Raw genomic sequence first — 21227 nt, 5'->3', positions numbered from 1 at the left:
CTGTTTTTTTGTTCTACTTTTACATTTGAATTCAGACTCTGCAATACAGTTTCTATTTTTGTAGTCCTATTTTCCTATGGATTTTGCCTTCCACCATTCCAAACACAAATTTAATTACAAAATTCAGTAGTAAAAATGACCTAAAATTCAAAGCACGAATTTTTCAGATTTGATCCTTCTATGACGTCTTCTAAACCTCATCGATACTCAAGTTCCACTTGTGCGGCCCTAGCCTCAACAAACTTTCTTCTAGAAACTCTTTTCGACACAACAGTTGATATGTGACCACTCATTCCCAAACTACGCCGCACCATCCGCCCTACAGTCTCGTTGAGGCCATTGATGGTTCTAGAAATAATTGTGTCAATTACAATGTTGTGGTCGCTGATTGGTTGAACAGTTGGGATCTAGTTCTACTCGCCGTCACCAATGGGCAATGACCTCTTCTTCTTCATCGGAGAGAAGATGAGAGACATAGGAAGAGAGGAGGATGGGAAAGAGTGAAGAGAGAGAAAGGGGAAGGAAAGCTATGATAAAAGGGAGTAGATAAACACAAAAGAGAGAACGATGAGAGCATAAAATCAGTAATTTGAACTAAGAGAATGATAGATTAGTTATTTTCTAACTAGTCTAAATCACGTGACATGTTTCATTGATTTATGTATAATTATTATAAAAATTTATAATTTTTATATACAAAACAAAAATTAACTATTAATATATGACTTATTCGTAAATATTCTCATTTGACGTAATATGAAGGCGTATGATTTAGAGTTTCAATTCCTGTCGGCTAATACTGGTTGCAACTCCACGAGCCCCAAACAAAGGACAATTATTGATCATTCTATTAATTAATTATGAAACGTGGCAATCAACTCCATCATGTGGACACGATTAGGACAGAATACCCAAAAGACAACCTTCATTTTTGTTATATACTATTTATATTTAATTTTAAATTTTAAATTTCAAATAATTTCTAACCACATGATGTACGATGAACGGCCATAATTACGGGATCTCCCGGATCTCCAGAAAAAAGAATCTGGCGAGGAACATTTTCCTTCTAGTTCTGTGTAATAATTTTTAGGTCAAATCAAATAATTGATAAGCCGGTTTTCATATAATTGAATCCGATAATGCAGATCAATATGGATGTTGTTCGTATTTACAAAGACAAAGTTATAACTTTATACTGTCAATTATTTTTAATCCGATAATCAAACTATGAAACGACGGAAATTGCATATTTATGTCAACTATTTTTACAGGTATGTATATTTGAATATTTCAACCACATTGAAAATGTTGTGTTGGAAATTACAAGGACATTATTATATTCTTTTAAGAACCATGTAGACAACTAGGTTGAGGCACAGGTATCTTGCTCTCTTTAAGAAGATTCAAGCCCACTAAGGTTTAATAATTTATCCACGAACTGTTACAGCAGTATATATTTTGACTTGTTCCTCCAAAACAACCCAAGTGAAATGTTGTGTGATTCAAACCTATCTACACAAAGGGAAGAGTCCAAAGCTCCATCACACGAACACCCTTCTTTGGCCATTAAGTAGAATGAAAAAGATGGAGTAATGAAGTAGAAAAGATTGGGTGGTGGATAATAAATGAAAAGATGATGGAGAATGCTACTAACTTTAAGTTTAATAAACACAAATTAACAAAACAAAAGTTATAAGAGCTACATTATATGAAAAGTTAAAGACTCCATCTTAATTCTCACTGGCAACAAATAATGACATTCATCTTAATTTTCCACTAAGTAACGACAAATAATGACAATTATAATTTATTCATTTAATATTAAAAAAATGCACCAACACGTTGCAGATTATGAGGGTGAATCTCTTTGGAACCTTAATTGGCTCACAAGACATGTTTTTCGAAATTGGATTTCTAATCCGTTTATTACGTACAAATCTGGAGGCTATAAATCCATATTTCTTCTTTTTGTTCACACACCGTAAGATTGTATTAACAATTTTGTGCACATTAATACAATCGAAAAGTACGACAATGAAGACAATACAGAATAGGAGAAATACAACACATTAAGCTGGCTTGCCAATTTATTGATTGTTGAGACTTGAAACTTGAGACGTGAGAGACTGAGAAGCTGATGATCAGAAGAATTTACGAATTTGCGTATCGAAAACCAGAGGGACAAGGATCTCATATGTCTTCTCTGTGGGATGATAGCTGTCCCAGAATATGTATTTCGATGAATCATTGCAGGTTTCCGGAGAGTAACGAGTACACAGGACGCTAACCTCGATGTTTCCTGTTCCACAGCAGCCCTTATTCGCCACTTCAAATCCTGAATCCATGTATAAGTACCTTAGATTCACAGTTTAACATTACCCGTAAACTTAGTTGATGTATCACTAATTTGAAATTAAACAAATATGACGATCTTACCATATTGAGTAGGGTTTTGGATGAGGGAAAGCAATGTGTAGTAGATATCAAGGTAGACAACCCTCGCTTGTGGAAGCCTCTTATTGAAGGCATCTATTTTGGCCGAGAGCTTGGAGTTGAAGAGGCGGGCCGCTTGGTTAGCAGTCTCGGAGCAATCCCTATTTATGCCTCCACCCAGTGTTCTCTGTGACGGCACACACCCGATTGCCGGCAGATTTATTACTCCAATTCTTCTTGCTCCGAGTCCATAAAGTTCCTGCAGCCCCATTTTCCCCCACATTAAAATAAGGGCAAAAAGTAAAGCACACTTTAATCCTTGATCTCAATTACTTGGAAGCAAAGTTTCAAGAACGAAAAATTCATTTTCCCATGCTGACTTTTGCAATTCTTCGACGTTTACCTGTAAGAAACTTGAAGCCGAGTTAATCATGAGATCGGTATACGCTGGAATGTCATAGTAAGGTCTCCTCACTGGTGAAGATAAATAAGTATTTGCAATGTCGTCGCTTCCTATGCACAAAATGTATATGCTTTTTGATACTATAGTTGCCGCGCTCTCCTCCCCCGCTGCTGCAGTTATCTTGCGTATGTAATCTTTGAACAGGTCTAGTTGATCTGATAATGATAGGACAGACTGAAAGAAGCATAATTAACAGAAACCAAGGATGTATCAAATACTAAATAGTAAAAGATGGGAAGATATAATAATTATTTACCACAATTTGGGGAGTGAGAGGATCATATCCTGAACCACCTGAGGCAAAACTTACACCAGTAAGTAGGTCTTCAATCTTCAGATTCGGATCCAAATAAGCTGGTAAAATATTTTTCACTCCAACTGATTCAGCTGAAAAGTTTGGAACGGGTTAATTTTCTTACAGTTTGGTTAAGCCAGCAGCCGTAAAAAGTAAAAACAACAATGACAGTAGTAAGATTTACCTATCAAGTCTGAGGGAACTCTGCCATTACTAAACCTTCCAGTAGGCCGTTTTCCGATAAAGTCCCTCCCATAAGGTGGGAAGTTGCATTTGACTATAGTGCCAATATTGTCGTTGTTTCCAGGATCCACTATTGAATCTCCGAAAACAATCAGTGCCGGAATCTTTTCATTGTTTGGTAGTTTCACAGCAGCAGCATGGCTGTAAAAGAACAAAACTATAACGACCGAAAGAAATTTGAGAGAAGATTTAGATGAAGGAAGAAGTTTTTGGGAGAGAAAGTTCATTGTGTTAAGTGGATGAAAATACACTGCATGTTGAAGGCCTTTTAAGCATATGCGTACGTGAGTAGGTAGTTAGATATTTGCACAGAAGATGTATTTACTTTTTAGTAGTTGTTAGACGGAGGCTGGTTTAATTCAACGTACACGGGAAGGTCATGATGACCAAAACTACAGGAAAGGGAGTCGAGGCTCTACCTACATAAATTTTCACATATAGCACCCATGCGCAGATATTCTCTTGGGACAAGTGATTCTAAACGATTGAAAGCTCTTTTAGAAGAAAAAAAAAATTTGGGTTTTAAAAACACTTAAAGTGTTTTTCTCATGATTAACTTGTATTTTTACTAAGAATTAGTTTCAAAAACATTTTCTCTAAAAACGTTTTCAGTCATTCAAAAACAGTTGCCAAACAAGCTCTTGGTCGACACAAATTAGTGACTGCTGCAATTCAAACCTCGCTGAGAGTACAATTACACGAAAAATGCTATTTCTCTTAATTGAAACCTGAACTACTTCCTCTCTTCAACTTCCCTCGACAGCAACAAAGGTAAGTTCTTCCTGCAATTTTTGTTTCTGGGTTCCTTAAATTATGAGTATTTTTTAATGAAATTTGCTCTTCCTGTGCGCGGATATTGTTGTTCCATGTTAAGCACCAAAGGGACGCAACTGAAATGTCTTCCATAATGGATTTAGCTTAACAACTGTGCTAGTTGGATTGAAAATTCATATTTTAACAAAAATTTCGAGGTCTAAGCATTTTCGAAAATTTGGATGGAAATTTCCTAGTTTTTTTTTTTTTTTTTTTTTTTTTTGTCAGAAGATAAATTTGTTAGATTAGATGTTAGATTAAAGAGTTGACGACGTTCGAAACCACGTCATGATACAAAAGTAATACTCTTCTCTACCACTGTGAAAGAGGGTCACGGGCGGAAATTTCCAAGTTAAACATATTGTGTTAATACCATTTGAGGATACAATTTTCCAAAATTTGAAACCTTGATATTAACACAAAGCCAATCCTAGCCCAGGGCGGACACTTGGAGGCCCTAAAATGGTGGGTACACAAATATTTAAAGTGGGCCCAACAAATTTAAAGAACCCTAATGTATCTTCATTCATGCTGGAACTTGTAACTCACCAAAGTTTCTCTAAAAAGTTCAAATAGTATTTATATTTTAATGTTATACAATATGTCCTACGTTTATTTAGTTTTTAATATTCCGGACTACTTAGTAGTACAGAAAATAAACGTAAAAATTAGATTATCGAAGAAATACTATCTTTTTTTTCTTATTTACCAATTTAATGAATATAAAACTGAACTATTGAAGACTTACCCATCCTACGCGCTCAATACTACCACTTCAAAATCCAAACCTCACTCCGTACTACCCACGCCCATTTTTATCATTTACAATCTTTTCTCAATCTTAAATCATGAAAATAAGTAAATTAAAAAAATCAATGAACAAAAATTATTAAAAAAATATATAAAAAGGAAAACTTTCATGAAAAGGACTTTGACTAAGTTTATCTTAATAAAAAAAAATCATGCTATAACTTTATTTAATGAAACAAATTTAAATTTTAATAAAAAAAAAAACTCTTACATTTTAATAAAAAAGACATAATTTTAATATTTAAAATAAAATAACAAAAACTGACGTGTGGACCCGCGTGCCCCTCACACAAATTGTTTATGAAACTTACTACATTGTTTATAAAACTTAATAATACTACACTGTTTATGAAATTTAACAGTACTACAATATTTCTGAAACTTAACGATACTACACTGTTAATGAAACTTTCTACACTGTTTATGAAACTTAACGACACTACACAATTTATGAAACTTAACGGTAGATGCTCGTTCCAGATTTTCAAGTTCTTTTACCATAATGCAATAAAAAGATTAAAAAAAAAATGATAGAGATCAACGTCCGCGCCGTTAAAGTCATGCATAGCCAATAGCTAAATACCATTACTACAAAAATGGGTGATGAGTCCAACGATGTTGTCAATGATGACCCTTAACCATCCTAACTCACACCTGACCGACTCCCACCTAACCATACCGCCTCATAAGTGATTCTGAATCAAACGGAACCCACTTCAATTTGACATTTTAATTTTAGAGGAATAAAATATGATTGGATTATGTCAAAAGGTTATGCAATTGAAGGATTGGTTGGGTGCTCTTTGCAGGTGGTGTTTTTTTTTTTACCTTCTTCTTCTTCTTCTTCTTCTTCTTCTTTCTCTTGTCTTTATCATTAAATAAAGTTATAGAATAATTTTTTTGTTAAAACTTAAAGTTTGAAACCCTTTTCATTACTTTAAAAAAAAAAAAAAAAAAAGTAAATTGCCGATTTGCCTCCTAAACTACCACCTAACTTTCGATTTTCCTCTTGAACTTTTTAATTGGAAAATTAAGGACTTAAATTAATTTTTTTGGCCGATTTGCCCCTGCTGTTAATTTTTCATTCATTCCATCCAAATTTCTGTTAAATGGTAGCATGTGCACAACAAGTGTGGGTAGTTCGGTCGTTTCATTCTTTAAACTAATTGAAAACCTTAGATTTCTAAAATATAAACCTATGCAAATATGTGTCATTCTATAGCTTTTGTGTCTGAAGGTCTAGTGAAGTGACACTTTTGTCCACAAAGGAGAGTGACATGATTTGCACATAATAAAAATTAACGTTAATTTGGATGAAATCTATGAAAAATTAATGGTAGGGGGAATCTGGCAAAAAATTTAGTTTAAGTCCTTAATTTTCTAATTAAAAAGTTCAGGGGAAAAATCAAAAGTTTAGTAATAGTTCAGAGAGAAAATTGACAGTTTACTAAAAAAAAAAAAAAAAATGTAGATAGGACCCCTCGTTATATTGCACGGCGAGATAACTAGAAGTTTTGTAGTCTCTGCACTGTTTATAGATTGCCATGAAACTCAACCCAAAAATGTGATAAGCCCAAACTCAGCCCAGCAACAACGTGTAGATTCTAGATTACTCCACATTTATAAAGAGACAGGTGCCAACCATCTACAGCTACCACGCACAGCACAGCTTGGAGGGTCATGCTGATGTGTATATATATGTTGCAACCTGCAAGGCAAACTTTAGGGTTTTATAACTTCGTAAGCAGCATTGTCCCACTTTTTCTAGTTTTATCTTTGCACGTGTGTGTGGCAATGGGTTTTCTCAGTAAAGTCTCTGAGCTTGGAGAGTGGCATCGTAGTAGTAAAAAGCTCAAAAAGAACAAGCAATTGAAGGTAAGTGCTGCTATATTCCCACTTCTTCGTATAGTTTTTTACTTCATCGTTTGCAAGGGCGATGGTTAGAAGGGGAGAATCGAACACGATGCTCAAGTACATGCGATACTCTATATGTGGTCAATCGATGCATATATTTTTTTGTCTATTGTATAACGATAGTTGGAGAGGAAGAATCGAACATGATGCTTGAGTAGAAGATATTCTAATACGATGTATATGGCTCTTTCATGTAATGAATATTATATGCCCGACATACTATATTTTTATTGATATAAGTGATCTATTTATTATTAGAGTCACTTGCGCTTTAAAGTGTATAGAGAATATTCCTTAATAATTATTTCGTTTTTCTAATTAATTGGATTCTTGTCACGAGTTCAATATTGATTATTGATCTATCGGAATTTAGTATATTTTTTATTATAAAAAAAAGATATTAGGTTCGACAGTATATACTTGTAGCTCGTTCTGAATTATTTCAAATCCCTAACCCCAACTTATTTTTTTTGTTTATAAAAGTTAAATTGAATTTAGTACCAATTGGATAGAAACCCATTGGATGCAATATTAGTCTATAACCGTGCATTTTGTTTCTTTTTTTATTTTTATTTTTATATCAGACGGTGGAGATTAAAGTGAAGATGGACTGTGAAGGGTGCGAGAGAAGAGTGAAGAAATCAGTGCAAGGCATGAAAGGAGTCACGGAGGTTGAGGTGGACCCCAAGCAGAGCAAGCTCACTGTGATTGGCTATGTGGACCCCGACAAAGTCTTGCATCGTGTTAGGCATCGAACGGGGAAGAAGGCTGAGCTCTGGCCTTACGTGCCGTACGATGTCGTTCCGCATCCCTACGCCCCGGAGGCTTATGACAAGAAGGCCCCACCTGGGTACGTGCGGAACGTGCTGGAGGATCCGGAGGCATCGGCTCTCGCACGTGCAAGCTCCACTGAAGTGAAGTATACGACGGCGTTTAGTGACGAGAATCCAAATGCGTGTGTCGTCATGTAGTCCAATGATATGCTGAAATTCCAACTTGTAAATTTTGTAGCACTTTTTTGAATAGTCGCTGTAAAAATTGCTTAAGAGTGTTTTGGAAATGAAAAAAGTTTGCCTGAAGTGTGAAGAAGGCAGAGAGAGGGAAAATTTTGGGTCTTATGGCACCATTGTGTGTGTTATCATCTCATATGAGTTCATCTTGTTCGAAAGCTGTGTCGGAGGCGACAAACACTGGACAACTTTAACAGAGTTTTGAACACTAAACAATTTTGATGATGTGGAAGGTGATTGAAATTGTTTGAAATCGTTTACAAGAGAGTTTAGGGCAATGAAAACGACATGATTTGTGAAGAGTTAACTGTTGTCGAAAAAGGAAAAAATTTTAGTTGAAAAAGGAAAAAATTTTAGTTGAAAAAAGAACTGTTGTTGACGGATTATTTATTACCCGATTTTAATGTAAGTAGTTTTTAATTGATTTGGTTACAACCATTGAGATCAAATTCAACGGTCTATACTTGTCAGTACAAATGGACCTTAAAACTGGGTTCATTTGTAATAAGTGGCTTAGGCCCAAAGATACTGGGCTGAATTGGGATAGCAAGTAAGTTGGACTGGGCTAATTATATTCCTACAGTAAACGGTCTGGGAGTGACAGATACGATCCCTTGCTTTACAGCCACACTTCGCGACCACGACGTCGTTTGATTTTGTGGTGCCCAAAACGCGTCGGCCAGCCAGAGGAATCCCTACTATAAATACCGCTGTTTGTGGTCTTGGCTCACCAATTGGATCTGGGGCTTCTCTCTCTCCCGTTCCAAAGCTCTTCGCTCTCGAGCGATTCGTTCCCCTCCAAGCCCTAACCCTAGATCGAGTTCCCTCCCTTTTTACTCAAACCTTTGTCTGCGCGCGGGACATTTGTGTTCCGAAACAAGGATCGAAACAAGTATCGAAACCCCAGCCGCAGTCGATTGCGAGCAAGCGACCTCGTTCGAGCTAGGGTTTGAGAAAAATCGAATTGTTTCGGACTCGATTCGCTTTGTGTGTTGGTTGGTTGATTTTCTGCTGTATCACAAATGTCTCGGTGTTTTCCGTACCCTCCTCCTGGGTACGTGAAGAAGGGGATCCACGATGGGGCCCTGATCGATTCGATTAAGGTTTGTTGAGCAATCCTTGCTTTATGGGTTTTTGGATTTGTGCTCGACGTGTACTGTACGATTCGGTTCGTTAATTGATGCGTTTGTTCAGCTCTCGTATGATCATATTTTGTGTAGATAAGAGAACCCATAGAATGCCCTGAAAAAAGTAAGAACATAGAGAGAAAAATTTGGAAATGGGGTGAATTCGAGAGCTGAATCACGGGTTTTACAATCGATAACACTTTTTAGTTCCCCATAGAAACAAATAGAAGCCATTAATCGTTACAAAACGTAATTTCACTTCCTGGGTTTTTGTTGGCTTGAGCCAATTTTGATTGGCCAAAATCGGAAACTTTGGCTTAGATTTTGAGCCCCTGACATGAATTCATGAGTGGTTGAGTGTTCTGTTTGCCACTGGACTCTAGCGTGTGCGGAACTTTACATCCATTTGTGATAGAAAAATGCTATAGAAACACAAATTCCTGGCCTTCTTTTTGTAAGCTGAGCTGGTTCTGCAGTGTTGTAGCTTGTGTTCATGCATGTGGCACATCAGTGTCTGTTGTCTTCCTTTTAGGAATTGATAATGGTACTTTTAAAACCTTCCTATGGCTTTAGTTGTGTGCTTGACGTGTGTGAGCGATGGTACCTGTTCTTGGTACTAGGCTTTCACATTGTCGTGTTGTTTGACTCAAACAACAAAACATGATACTTTTACAGGCACTTCAGAGTCTTGTTAGGTTGGGATTGAGATTGTATTGTGTGGCAGATTATTGAAAATGATTTGAGATGTGTTAGATGAGATTGCTTGACATTCTTGCTTATGCATATGAGATGAATGATTTGAGATGGTCAAGTACATATTCTACTATGTGCTGGCTGCTTGAAGATCATTTTAGTTCTCACTTCTCACTGAGTTACATACTCAAGTTTGAAGTGGCAACACATAACCAAGAGTGAGTTTGCACTGTAGTGGATTAGGAAGTGACTTTTGAATTCAAGTGTGTCCTTAGAAAGTCATAATGCTGAAAGGTTGCTAAGGTGAAACTTAAGCAATTACAGCTTTGAGTTTTGTACTATAGTAGATTTTTTGGGTAAGCGCAGGTTTAGTTTATTTGACCGGTTATTTCATAGATGGTAGGGTCAGATAAATAGCACCTTGAGCCTGGTGCGTTCGGGTGTGGCATATGTTGTAGGATTCAAGTTCTCCTTTTCTTTTAGTGCAGTTTGCTTGAAGATGCCTTGGTGGTGGAAATGGTAGACACGTGAGACTCAATACTGTCTTGTGCTTAAGAGCGTGGAGGTTCAAGTCCTCTCCAAGGCATAATTGGGAATCCATGTAGTTTTGTTCGAGTCCTCCTTGAGGCATAATTGCTTAAGTTTCACCTTAGTTGTTGGCTATGATTGGTGCTGATCTCTATGCAGCAAAGTTAAGAGTGCAGTCTATAGCATGTGTGAAAAAGTTGATTTAGGTTTTTTTTTGGAATGTTGACTCTGTTATTGATGTCATGAACATGTATGAAAATTCAATTATCACTTGATAATGTTTTAAAAGGCTCGCCTCAGGGTGCGCCTAGGCGCCCTGTGAGGTTGGGCTTGAGGGTTGACGCCTCTGTTTTGAGGGAGTGGGTGTAAGGCGCCGAAAGGCATCGCTGGAGCCGCCTAGGCATGCCTCAGGGGATTTATTTTTTTATTTTTTTTATTTTAATATTCCCAAACCCAAATTTTGGGTAGGGTTTTAACTACCTCATACCTCTTCCTTGCACTATCATCTCTCTGCTTTGTTTTCTGATTTTTATTTTTTATATAAAGGATGTGTGCGCTGTCTACGTGCATTGTTATATGTGTGCTCATTGTGCTTTTCATCCTCTATTATATATATATATATATATAATATATGTGTGTGCTCAGGGTGATTATTGATTATAATCTTTTTTTTTTTTTTTTTTAATATAATATATGTGTATGCTCAGTGTATATATTAAAAAATTTAGGTCTCGTGAGGCTTCGCCTCACGCCTCACGCCTAGGCTAGGCTATCCCTTGGACGCCTCGCCCACGCCTCACGCTTTTAATACATTGTATACAGAGAAAACAATAGTTTAATAACCAAAATTCTCGTCATAGATCATCCGCATTGGTTGTCTTCAATGTTGATTTATTGATTTCCATTATTATCTAATAAGGATGTTATGTTTTATCCAACAATTTTTGGTCTGCTTTGGAATGCTTGTTTTTGTGACAGTATTTTAAACTTTTCCAATGAGTTCAAAAGTTGATGGTTACTCTTGTTATTTGAAGCTCCAAAGAGAAGATGAGAAGGCCATTAAAGAAAAGAAGAGGGAGAAAAAACGAGAGAAGAAAGAAAAGAAGGCTCGAGAAAATGGGGAGCCTGAAAATAAGAAGCAGAGTCATAAGAAAAGGCACAAAGTTGAAAGGCACCAAGAAGACAAGAAAGGTACAGACCATGGAAAGAAAAGAAAACATGAAACGGAAAACCTTGACAAGAGTGACCTTACTGAAGAACATGAGCAACCAGTTGGTTCCCAGAACTCTTCTGATATCACCGTTAACAGCAACAAAAGGCAGAAGCAGGACTCTCCCCCTGATGGCAGGCAAAATTCTGGTGAGTGCTCTTATGTTTCTTCCTTACTTGGGAGAAGGGTGTTTGCCTGTTGGGTTTGTTAGCTTCTCATGGGCACTGATATTCTTCCTTCAAAATGTATTATTATTTGAAGCAAGCATTCTTCGGATCCGGTTGCCTCTCCAAAGGCACAAAGATCCTGAACTGCTACCCAGTGAGGAGCAGCCTTGCCGGTTCCCTCTCAAATCGCACAAAGATCCAGTGGTGCTATCCAGAGAGAAACAACCTTGCCAGTTGCCTCTCCAAAAGCACAAGGATCCAGTAGTGCTACCCAAAGAGGAACAGCCTTGCCGGTTGTCTCTTCAAAGGAACAAAGATCCAGATTTGCTACCCAGTCCTGAACAGCCTTGCCGGTTGTCTCTCCAAAGGCAAAAAGGTGCAGAAGTTCTACCCAGCCAGGAACAGCCTTCCAGGTCTTCTTTCCAAAGGCCTAAAGGTACAGATGTTCTCCCCAGCCAGGAACAGCCTTCCTGGTTGTTCCTCCAAAGGCCCAAAGGTCCAGAAGTGCTACCCAGCCAAGAACAGCCTTGCTCTTCCTCAGGAAGGACAGATAATGCCTTTGTTGAAGGACTGCAAGAACCTGCTCCTAAACAAGGCATAGAGGAGGGACAGCATCCGTGCGCTACTTCTGGAAATGCTAGCAATGAACGCTCTTCCAGGCGTGGTAAAGAAAAACACCGGAAGTCTGGCAGTGGTTCTCTTCCTTCACAATACAGAGAGCTAATTGAAAACTGGGTTCAACCTCCTCTCTCACAATGTCTTCACATGGATGTCGACGATGAGGGATGGTTCGAGGCAAAGACAAAATGGAATTGTGGCGTTGAGAAACCTACAGTCGTCAGTGACAGCCTGAGCTATGGTGACGCAACGTCTTGGCCATGTGCTTGCCTCTTCCCCGAGTCCGATATATATGCATTGCCATACACAGTACCGTTCTAAACCCCCGCCTGGAAAGTGGAAGATTGACAAGTGAGGAGCTGAAAGCGCCAGTGAACTTTGTATTTGATAGTTTTTCGGTACTGAAGGTGTGAAGAGGTTGTTTCCGGCTTTGGTGGTGTTGGTTTGCTTGCTCTCTCGTGCCTAGAGCGACTCCCGGTTGGGTTGAGAAAACAGCAACGGCAGAGATATGGGGAATGAAAGGATTTGTTTTTGTAGGGTAGATCGCATATTGATGTATCACAAACTTTGCAATTCTTTTGAATCGATTATAATATCATTTCCTTTTTGTCAACTGTTTCGGCATTTCTCTATTGGTTTTTGGTAGTTGGCACTTTGGCTCTAGTCGGGTACAACGTCGCTGCGTTAGATGTTTTAGTTTTGGGTGGCGCTATCAACACTTCGTTTTATATTTTACACATTTTTCAATTTTTACAATTTTCGGTCATTGAAATGAATTGAAGATGATCAAAATGATAAAAATTGTGAAAGGTAAAAAATAGTATGGGGTCAACGAAAAATCACATTATTAGGAAAATTTGTTGATCATATGGATTTTTAACTCATACATATCGGATTTTAACTAATAAATGACATTATTGGGGATAAAGTGATTATATCAATTGAAATATATTTTGCCACTCAGTATTATGGTCTAGTGATATTTTTCTTAGCTTGGAAGTAAGAGGTCTTAGTATCAAATCTCGTGGATGATGAATTCAATACCAAATTAGATTGTCCATTGTGTGGCTTAGTCGAACTCTCCCTCCCCCAGTGTAAAAATACTGATGTACTAAAAAAAATTGAAATATCTTGAATTAATTGGATGTGCCAAGGGGACTTGAGTTTTATAATTTAAAATATCGACTATATATCATTTTATATAAGTTGAATTGATGATATTGTTTTCAAATAGAAAGAGTCTTTTAATCCAAAAAAGGAAAAAATATTTAAATATACATTCCAATTTCGTTCTAGTCTCTACATGTTTGGATTTCAGAATTTTAGATGTCAAATTTGATTCGGATGCACCCAATTTGAAAAGTACAGAACCAAAAGTGCATCAAAGCACTTATGAAACTAGAGGATTTAAAGAAATTGGACATTTGCAAGTGGTTCGTATCTCACTTGATTAAAACATCAATTCTTACACTTGAGTTCCGAAGTTCCAATCTACGCTCAACTATTGTTTGTCAAGAAAACAAAAGAGATCGGGCCGAATCGTGCTCGGCCCATTTAAATAAAGCCCAAACAGGCACGAGCCTGAATCACTGGTTATGTTAGGCCTGACCCCTAACCAGTTTAACCGACCCATGATATCGGGTCCGGATCCAAACAGACCTCGAGTTGGCCAGACAGTTGTGGCCAAAACCAGTATGGTCAAAACGCAACCGAGAGCGAGATAGAGAGAGAGAGAGAGAGAGAGAGAGAGAGAGAGAGAGAGAGCTAGAGAGAGAAGATGATCTCGAACGGAGTTGAAGATGAAGAGAAATGGCTGGCAGCTGGAATCGCCGGCCTCCAACAGAACGCCTTCTATATGCACCGAGCTCTGGTAACTCCTTCAATCAGTCAATCAAACAAACCCTCGATCTTCTTCCCTCCAATTTTCTACCAATTTTTTTGTTCGCTGAAAATTCAGTGAAATTGTTTTCCTTCGTTCAATTTTTCTGCAAATTCTTCAATCAGGACTCGAACAATCTCAGAGACGCGCTCAAGTACTCAGCTCAGATGCTGTCGGAGCTCCGGACCTCGAAGCTTTCCCCTCACAAGTACTACGAACTTTGTAAGTTTTGATTACTTCTCATCGATCCGGAGGGATTTGGAAATTGATTCTGCTTTGTTTTTGCATTTTCGTAAATGCCGAATGTTTGCGAGTTTGTGGATGGTGATTTCACTGATTTATGGTTTGAATTGCCTCAGATATGCGGGCGTTTGACGAATTGAGGAAATTGGAAATGTTCTTCAAGGAGGAGGCTCGGCGCGGCTGCTCCATTATTGATCTCTATGAGCTTGTTCAGCACGCCGGCAACATATTGCCTAGATTGTAAGTCTTAATTATGTTAGTTAATCTTCAGTTGCACATGTATCAATTGCTTTATTTAGGTTTTGACTTCGTAGTTCACTTAAAGTCCCCGGGAGATAATCCAATTTGTTTTTGTTTATGAACTATGCTGCACATAATGTCTTACTTACCTAGTTGGCATTGCGGTCGTATTCCTTCAGATACTGTAATTCTGATTGTAAATCGTTAACATGCTGCAATTTGAAAAGTTCCCTAATACTAAACCTTATCAAAAAAAGACCCAAAATTAAGCAGAAATTACAATTCATGATTTGATCTATTATCAATGTCTTTGTAATGAAGATTTATACAATTATGAGTTGGACGCTATCTCCTTTCAGGGTGTTCCTTTGAGTGCATCGAATTTATCTTAAGTGAAGAACAAGGCATAGCTATAGCATTTCTGTGGCTTATAAGTGAATTTTGTGATCTCTATTAGGTATCTTCTCTGTACAGTAGGTTCTGTGTACATCAAATCTAAGGAAGCTCCTGCTAAGGATGTCCTAAAAGATCTCGTTGAAATGTCCCGTGGCGTTCAGAATCCTGTACGTGGGCTATTCTTAAGGAGTTACCTTTCTCAAGTGAGTAGGGACAAATTGCCTGATATTGGTTCTGAATATGAAGGGTAAGGAAATCAGATATTCATTCCTATGTTTATTTTCTGTGTATGATCGTATTCTTTCATTTGATTCAATCTGATTTGTCAATAATCCTTAACTTGCCCAGAGATGCCGACACTGTCAAGGACGCTGTTGAGTTTGTGCTCCAAAATTTCACTGAGATGAACAAACTTTGGGTGCGGATGCAACATCAGGTTGGTTGATACTTATATACAGAGCTCTCAGGTTTAGACATGCACGGGTACCACAATGCTTGCATGTCATGAAGGTAAAAATATGTCATGAGGGCATGCTTTCTGGTCATGCAGGTGTTGTAGTGCTTTTGAATCATTCATACTCTTAGCTGATCCTGAGTTGAGGCTTGCTCTCCGGCTTTCTGGTCTGCAGGGACCTGCCCGGGAAAAGGAGAAACGGGAGAAAGAAAGGAGCGAGCTACGTGATCTTGTAATATCAGTAACTGGTAGCTGGTTGATTTCACTGCTATATTGTTGTGTGCATATGCAGTGTACACTTACAGAAGGCTTCTCTATGTCTGTTGTTCCTTTAGGTTGGTAAAAACTTGCACGTCCTAAGCCAGATAGAAGGTGTTGATTTAGATTTGTACAAAGATGCCGTGCTTCCCAGAGTCCTGGAGCAGGTCCGATTGATGCTGTTTTATCTTTAATCGATCCTTTAATATTTATGATGTGTAACTTCCACCTCTTAACCATAAAAAATGGCTTCATCACCTTGCTTTTTTTAACAGGTTGTCAATTGTAAGGATGAGATTGCACAGTTTTATTTGATGGATTGCATAATTCAAGTCTTTCCCGATGAGTACCACTTGCAAACTCTTGACGTATTGTTGGGTGCTTGCCCCCAACTTCAGGTCAGTAACATTATATGCACAAATTTTATTAATACCCTGTATTGTTTTTTATTCATGTCACTTTTCTTCTATTTTGCATTATGGGGTTTTGTGCATTGATCTTTTGAAACTGAAGGTGCTTTTGTCATTTGTTCTGGTTTTGGAGTGTACCTTCTTATTGTAAGAGATTTTTTACATTTTGTTTTATGACTTGTTGCACTCATTTTAAGCCATATGGAATGCTTTGAATGTTTCATAGGAAGATGCATGGAGCATCATGTCTCCGAGAATTGATACATGGAATGTTGCATTTGTGTTTTGCTTCATATATAAAATCAGTTAATGATAGTCAAATAGTTTATGGTATACTCTTAATCTTGGAAAACCTTTTGTCTTTTGTTTGAAATTTGATTAAGAATGTTAGATAACTTTGTATTTTGTGTGTTCATAATATTTATCATCGTATTTTTAATTTATTACATTTCTCTGCCATTCTTGTCTAATTTCATTTTTTGTTTCAGCCATCTGTTGATATTAAGACAGTTCTATCCCAGTTAATGGAAAGACTTTCAAATTATGCTGCCTCAAGTACAGAAGTATTGCCTGAGTTTTTACAAGTAGAAGCTTTTTCAAAACTGAGCAATGCTATTGGAAAGGTAATCTTAGTGTATAATAAATTGATGATTAAGTTCAGGGTTGTGCCATGCTTGAATTATCTCTTTTCATATCTACTATCACCAAGTGGTTACACATAGAGCTTTTTTGTGACCTTGTTTGTCTGCAGTATAAGTACGTATAACTGTAACCAAGTGTTCATTGCATCTATATGCTTTCCTGTCTTGGTATTTGTGTTTTTGTGTATTTGTTTGCATTCGTTTTGATACTTAAACAATATGTCAATGCAGGTGATTGAAGCACAAGTTGACATGCCTATCATCGGTGTTGTCACTCTATATTCATCGCTTCTTAAATTCACTCTCCATGTGCACCCTGATCGACTTGATTATGCTGATCAAGTGTTGGTATGTTTCCTTGACAAACTTTTCTTAACATAGTTATGCTCAGTTCTATCGTCTATGCGCATCAAAGTTATACTAAGTGAAACAGATTTTTATGGTCAAATTGCATGTGGCCCGAAATTGGATAGTCCAACCTTTGCAAATTTTTCTTTGCATATACTTTGGATGAACCGTAACTTTCCACGTTATGCTATACATATAATCCAGTAAAGTCTGTTCTTGTAAATAAATTTCTTGTGCTGCAAGTCTGGTGGCACAGATTTGATTTATCTTATCATTTAAATTGATTGATCAATATATATATATATATATATTGTTCTATAAAAGGTCACCACATATGTAATTATTTCCATTTATTTTCTTTTCACCAGGGCTCATTTGTTAAGAAACTCTCTGGAAAAGGAAAAATTCAAGACAGCAGGGCGACAAAACAAGTGGTTGCACTTTTAAGTGCTCCACTTGAGAAATATAATGATATTGTCACGGCTTTGAAGCTTACAAATTATCCTCGCGTACTGGAATTCCTTGATAGTGGAACAAATAAAGTCATGGCTACTGTTATAATTCAGAGCATTATGAAAAATACAACTCATGTTTTAACTGCCGAGAAGGTATGCTTAACTAATGGTTTGTCCTTTCGACTGAGATTGCTTCTTAATGACATGGAATGCAATTTTTACAGGTCGAGGCTTTGTTTGAATTAATAAAAGGACTTATTGAGGATTTGGATGGGACTCTTAATGATGAGGTAATTTCTGTGTTATCGATCATACATTTATTGATGATAGTAAAGCTCCTCTCTAGGCTTCCACAATATTGTGCATTTTCTTCTGAATCTATACACTTGAGGTGTGAGCATATCTTCTCTTTCAACTCTAGGTTGATGAAGAAGATTTCAAGGAGGAGCAAAATTCAGTTGCGCGACTTATTCAAATGTTTTCTAATGATGATCCCGAAGAGATGTTTAAGGTATTGGATATGTTTGAGTATGGTATTCATGTGCCTATTTCATATGTTTGCATACCTTCTGTCTTTATAATCTTACCTTACAAGAGTATCCGTGAGGATTTCTCAAGTATTTAATTCTGAAGTCTTCCTGAGTTATACTCCCTTGAAGTTTTAATTGAGTCATAATTAATTGTTTTCTCATGTTTCTGTACTAATATATGGAAAAATGTTACCAGCACTTGAAAATGGTTTTTGCATTTTGAACTGATGTGACAGTGAGTTTTCATGCCTTGATTTCATGCCACCCCACCCCTGCTTATGGGATACTGGTCCTAGTGTTGGCAGACATGGCAATATCACTCGTGGAAAATTCATGTTGTGTATATATTTTAGAAATTGAAGTACATGTAGATTACTCTTTGTTTATTGATTTTTCTCTCTCAAGAGATTTTGCAAGAACTGGAGCACCATTCATCCCTAATGTTTGCCACAATTCGTGCACTGAATTGCAGATCATATGTACTGTGAAGAAGCACATCCTGGTTGGAGGACCAACGCGTTTGCCCTTTACTATCCCTCCCCTAGTTTTCTCTTCTCTAAAGGTTTGCTTCTGTCTATCCAAATCATGTTAACAGTTGGACACATTATGTGTTGATGCTAGTCAACTTTTTTTATTTTTGTCGATTTGTTGTTGAAATTTCTCAAACTAGTATGGTGTGAGTAATGGAATTGGTGGTCTTTTTGGCGGTGTTCGTCTGATTTTATTTGTTATGTGCAGTTGGTTAGGAAATTGCAAGCCCAGGACGAGAATCCATTTGGAGACGATGCATCAACCACACCAAAGAAAATTTTTCAGCTCTTGACTCAGGTAAATGCTAGTGAAAGCTTTCAGAGAGCTTGCATTACGTATATCCTACACAGTTTGAGCATAGACTTTGATCTTTCTAGCCATTGAGTAACACTTCTGGTTTATTGTTTTAGACTATTGAGGCTTTGTTGAATGTTCCAGCACCTGAACTGGCATTACGGTTATATTTGCAATGTGCTGAGGTACATTGAAATGTTCGGTTTTCAAATAAATGGCATGACCTAAAGAATGTTATCCCTAATTTTAATGCCTGTTGTTTTTCATTAATTAGGCTGCAAATGACTGTGATTTGGAACCCGTTGCCTATGAATTCTTCACCCAAGCATATATTCTTTACGAAGAAGAAATTTCAGTGAGTTTCCCTATTTGGTTGCCTCTTCACCTGTTTCATTTTTTTTTTTTTTTTTAAGATTTCAATGGAACACTGGATTGTGTCTACTCTTTCCTTTTTGAATACTGATTACTGGATTGTATATAATCTTTCTTGTTTGCATGAATTTTCTGTAATAGGATTCGAAAGCACAGGTGACTGCCATTCATCTGATAATCGGGACTCTCCAGAGGATGCATGTATTTGGTGTTGAGAACAGGGATACTTTAACTCACAAAGCCACAGGGGTAATCATAATTTCATAATTTCGTAATTTCGTTAGTTATAATGCTGCCTGTCCGTTTCTACTGAAAACCTTACTTAATGCCTTGTCTTTGACCAGTATTCGGCAAAGCTTTTAAAGAAGGCTGATCAGTGCCGAGCTGTTTATGCTTGCTCACATCTCTTCTGGGTCGATGATCATGAGAGCATGAAGGATGGAGAAAGGTGTGTTGTATTAACATTTGGCTTCTATACTAAACCCATTTAGTTGTGCTTATGGCTGTGCAAGTCATGTCAGTTTTCTTTATTGTGCCGAAAGGATATGTTCACGGTGAAAGAACTGTATGAAGGACAGTTAGGAGTTAAGTGGAAATGGACAGAGGAGTGAAGGGATGGTTTCTGAGTATAAGAATCTTAGCGGAGCCATTCCTTGGTTCATACTTTGAAACTGCTATTGTTCTGTTTGGTTATAATTCGTTTTAATTTTCTTTTACTTGCTATCCAGGGTACTGATTTGCCTAAAGCGAGCTTTACGAATCGCTAATGCTGCCCAACAGATGTCCAATGCTGCACGGGGTAGCACCGGTTCAGTAACGCTCTTTGTTGAAATACTGAACAAGTAATAGTTGCTGACGCCAAAGCCGATTTTTTCTGTTTCTTCTATTGCGGAAAGAGAAGGCCTTACTTTGTTGTGTTTTCAGGTACCTCTATTTCTTCGAGAAGGGGAACCCACAGATAACGGTTGCTTCAGTCCAAAGCCTGATTGAATTGGTTACAACTGAACTGCAAAGCGACTCGGCCGTAGCAGAGCCATCTACAGATGCTTTCTTTAAAAGCACACTGCGGTACATTCAGTTCCAGAAGCAGAAAGGCGGTGCAGTTGGTGAAAGATATGAGCCCATCAAGGCGTGACTTGCTGCGAAGCGAATGCATGTTATTAATGCGAGAGCTGCAGATAAGTTTGCCTTGGTGGATGCTAGGAACCGAATTCATCCTTTATGACGTCGTTTCGTTGAGAGAATAGATTGTAAGCTTTATCCTCCCCGATGCTGAATTTTCCTCCGAGACCGGTGGGTCTATAGGCCGTTTACTTTGGGTAATCACTCGTCGAGGAATTCTGTATACTGATTGTGTTACTGCAATGGTACAAATGTACAACATATATTTGACTTTGAATCTACTTCGATCAGAACCAACCACATCTTTCTTCAGGTTGTTTTTCCAGTTTAACTTCTTGCAATCGTTCCATGAAAAGATTTTACTCGCATGGATCTCTGGTCTGGTCATTGTTTCGTTGCAAGCGTTAGTTCAAGGGTCTGCTCATTTGGGGACTTAAGGATAGGCCACAATGGCAAACCATAATAATTTGGTTCGAACTTACCTTCGACGAAAATCAAAATTAAGACCTCACAAGTAAAAAGAAATACCAAAAAAGAATTACTATTACACTAGTACTAAATTTACAACGCCTCCCACTACCATTTGAAAGTTGAAACCGGAAGGTACATTATTTTTTCAAGTACAATTGGCTACAACTTGGGCCTAGAAGGACACCTTAATGAATCAAACCACCAGTTCCTCAAACTTAGCTCACCAATATTGTTCTTAATCTACCGAGTAGCGATT

At 37.6% G+C, this 21227-nt stretch overlaps 3 protein-coding genes and 1 pseudogene across 3 annotated transcripts; 3 read left to right on the top strand and 1 right to left on the bottom strand.

Annotated features, from left to right (window-relative positions):
- Positions 1-2008: 2008 nt before the first annotated feature.
- LOC137748266 (GDSL esterase/lipase EXL3-like) lies at positions 2009-3693 on the bottom strand (annotated as a pseudogene).
- Positions 3694-6854: 3161 nt separating this feature from the next.
- LOC137746585 (heavy metal-associated isoprenylated plant protein 27-like) lies at positions 6855-7945 on the top strand. Its single transcript, XM_068486602.1, has 2 exons — positions 6855-6935; positions 7559-7945. The coding sequence occupies exons 1-2, from the start codon at positions 6855-6857 to the stop codon at positions 7943-7945; spliced, it is 468 nt and encodes a 155-aa protein (XP_068342703.1).
- A 788-nt stretch (positions 7946-8733) lies between these two features.
- LOC137747299 (stress response protein NST1-like) lies at positions 8734-12935 on the top strand. Its single transcript, XM_068487388.1, has 3 exons — positions 8734-9087; positions 11367-11691; positions 11804-12935. The coding sequence occupies exons 1-3, from the start codon at positions 9007-9009 to the stop codon at positions 12646-12648; spliced, it is 1251 nt and encodes a 416-aa protein (XP_068343489.1). The 5' UTR covers positions 8734-9006; the 3' UTR covers positions 12649-12935.
- A 1102-nt stretch (positions 12936-14037) lies between these two features.
- Positions 14038-20812, top strand: LOC137748139 (vacuolar protein sorting-associated protein 35A-like). The gene is made up of 21 exons (XM_068488232.1): positions 14038-14197; positions 14332-14428; positions 14566-14689; positions 15147-15332; positions 15434-15521; positions 15715-15771; positions 15875-15964; positions 16073-16195; positions 16696-16830; positions 17080-17196; positions 17565-17804; positions 17876-17941; positions 18073-18162; positions 18654-18743; positions 18920-19009; positions 19123-19191; positions 19281-19361; positions 19520-19627; positions 19723-19826; positions 20107-20220; positions 20303-20812. Exons 1-21 carry the CDS (start codon positions 14105-14107, stop codon positions 20511-20513), a joined length of 2373 nt encoding a protein of 790 aa, XP_068344333.1. The 5' UTR covers positions 14038-14104; the 3' UTR covers positions 20514-20812.
- Positions 20813-21227: the final 415 nt, after the last annotated feature.

Source organism: Pyrus communis, chromosome 10 (assembly GCF_963583255.1).
Source record: "Pyrus communis chromosome 10, drPyrComm1.1, whole genome shotgun sequence".
Lineage (NCBI taxonomy): Eukaryota > Viridiplantae > Streptophyta > Magnoliopsida > Rosales > Rosaceae > Pyrus > Pyrus communis.
The sequence above is the reverse complement of the archived record's forward strand: the minus strand, read 5'-3'. Positions and strand labels throughout refer to the sequence as shown.

What these genes read in the sequence shown, in the direction of transcription:
- LOC137746585 (XM_068486602.1), top strand. Translation starts at nt 6,855, where the DNA reads ATGGGTTTTCTCAGTAAAGTCTCTGAGCTTGGAGAGTGGCATCGTAGT. An exon ending in AAAAGAACAAGCAATTGAAG is followed by an intron (nt 6,936 to 7,558) that starts GTAAGTGCTGCT and finishes TTTTTATATCAG; the next exon opens with ACGGTGGAGATTAAAGTGAA.
- LOC137747299 (XM_068487388.1), top strand. Translation starts at nt 9,007, where the DNA reads ATGTCTCGGTGTTTTCCGTACCCTCCTCCTGGGTACGTGAAGAAGGGG. An exon ending in CCCTGATCGATTCGATTAAG is followed by an intron (nt 9,088 to 11,366) that starts GTTTGTTGAGCA and finishes TGTTATTTGAAG; the next exon opens with CTCCAAAGAGAAGATGAGAA. An exon ending in TGATGGCAGGCAAAATTCTG is followed by an intron (nt 11,692 to 11,803) that starts GTGAGTGCTCTT and finishes TATTATTTGAAG; the next exon opens with CAAGCATTCTTCGGATCCGG.
- LOC137748139 (XM_068488232.1), top strand. Translation starts at nt 14,105, where the DNA reads ATGATCTCGAACGGAGTTGAAGATGAAGAGAAATGGCTGGCAGCTGGA. An exon ending in TTTACGAAGAAGAAATTTCA is followed by an intron (nt 19,362 to 19,519) that starts GTGAGTTTCCCT and finishes TTTCTGTAATAG; the next exon opens with GATTCGAAAGCACAGGTGAC. An exon ending in TAACTCACAAAGCCACAGGG is followed by an intron (nt 19,628 to 19,722) that starts GTAATCATAATT and finishes GTCTTTGACCAG; the next exon opens with TATTCGGCAAAGCTTTTAAA.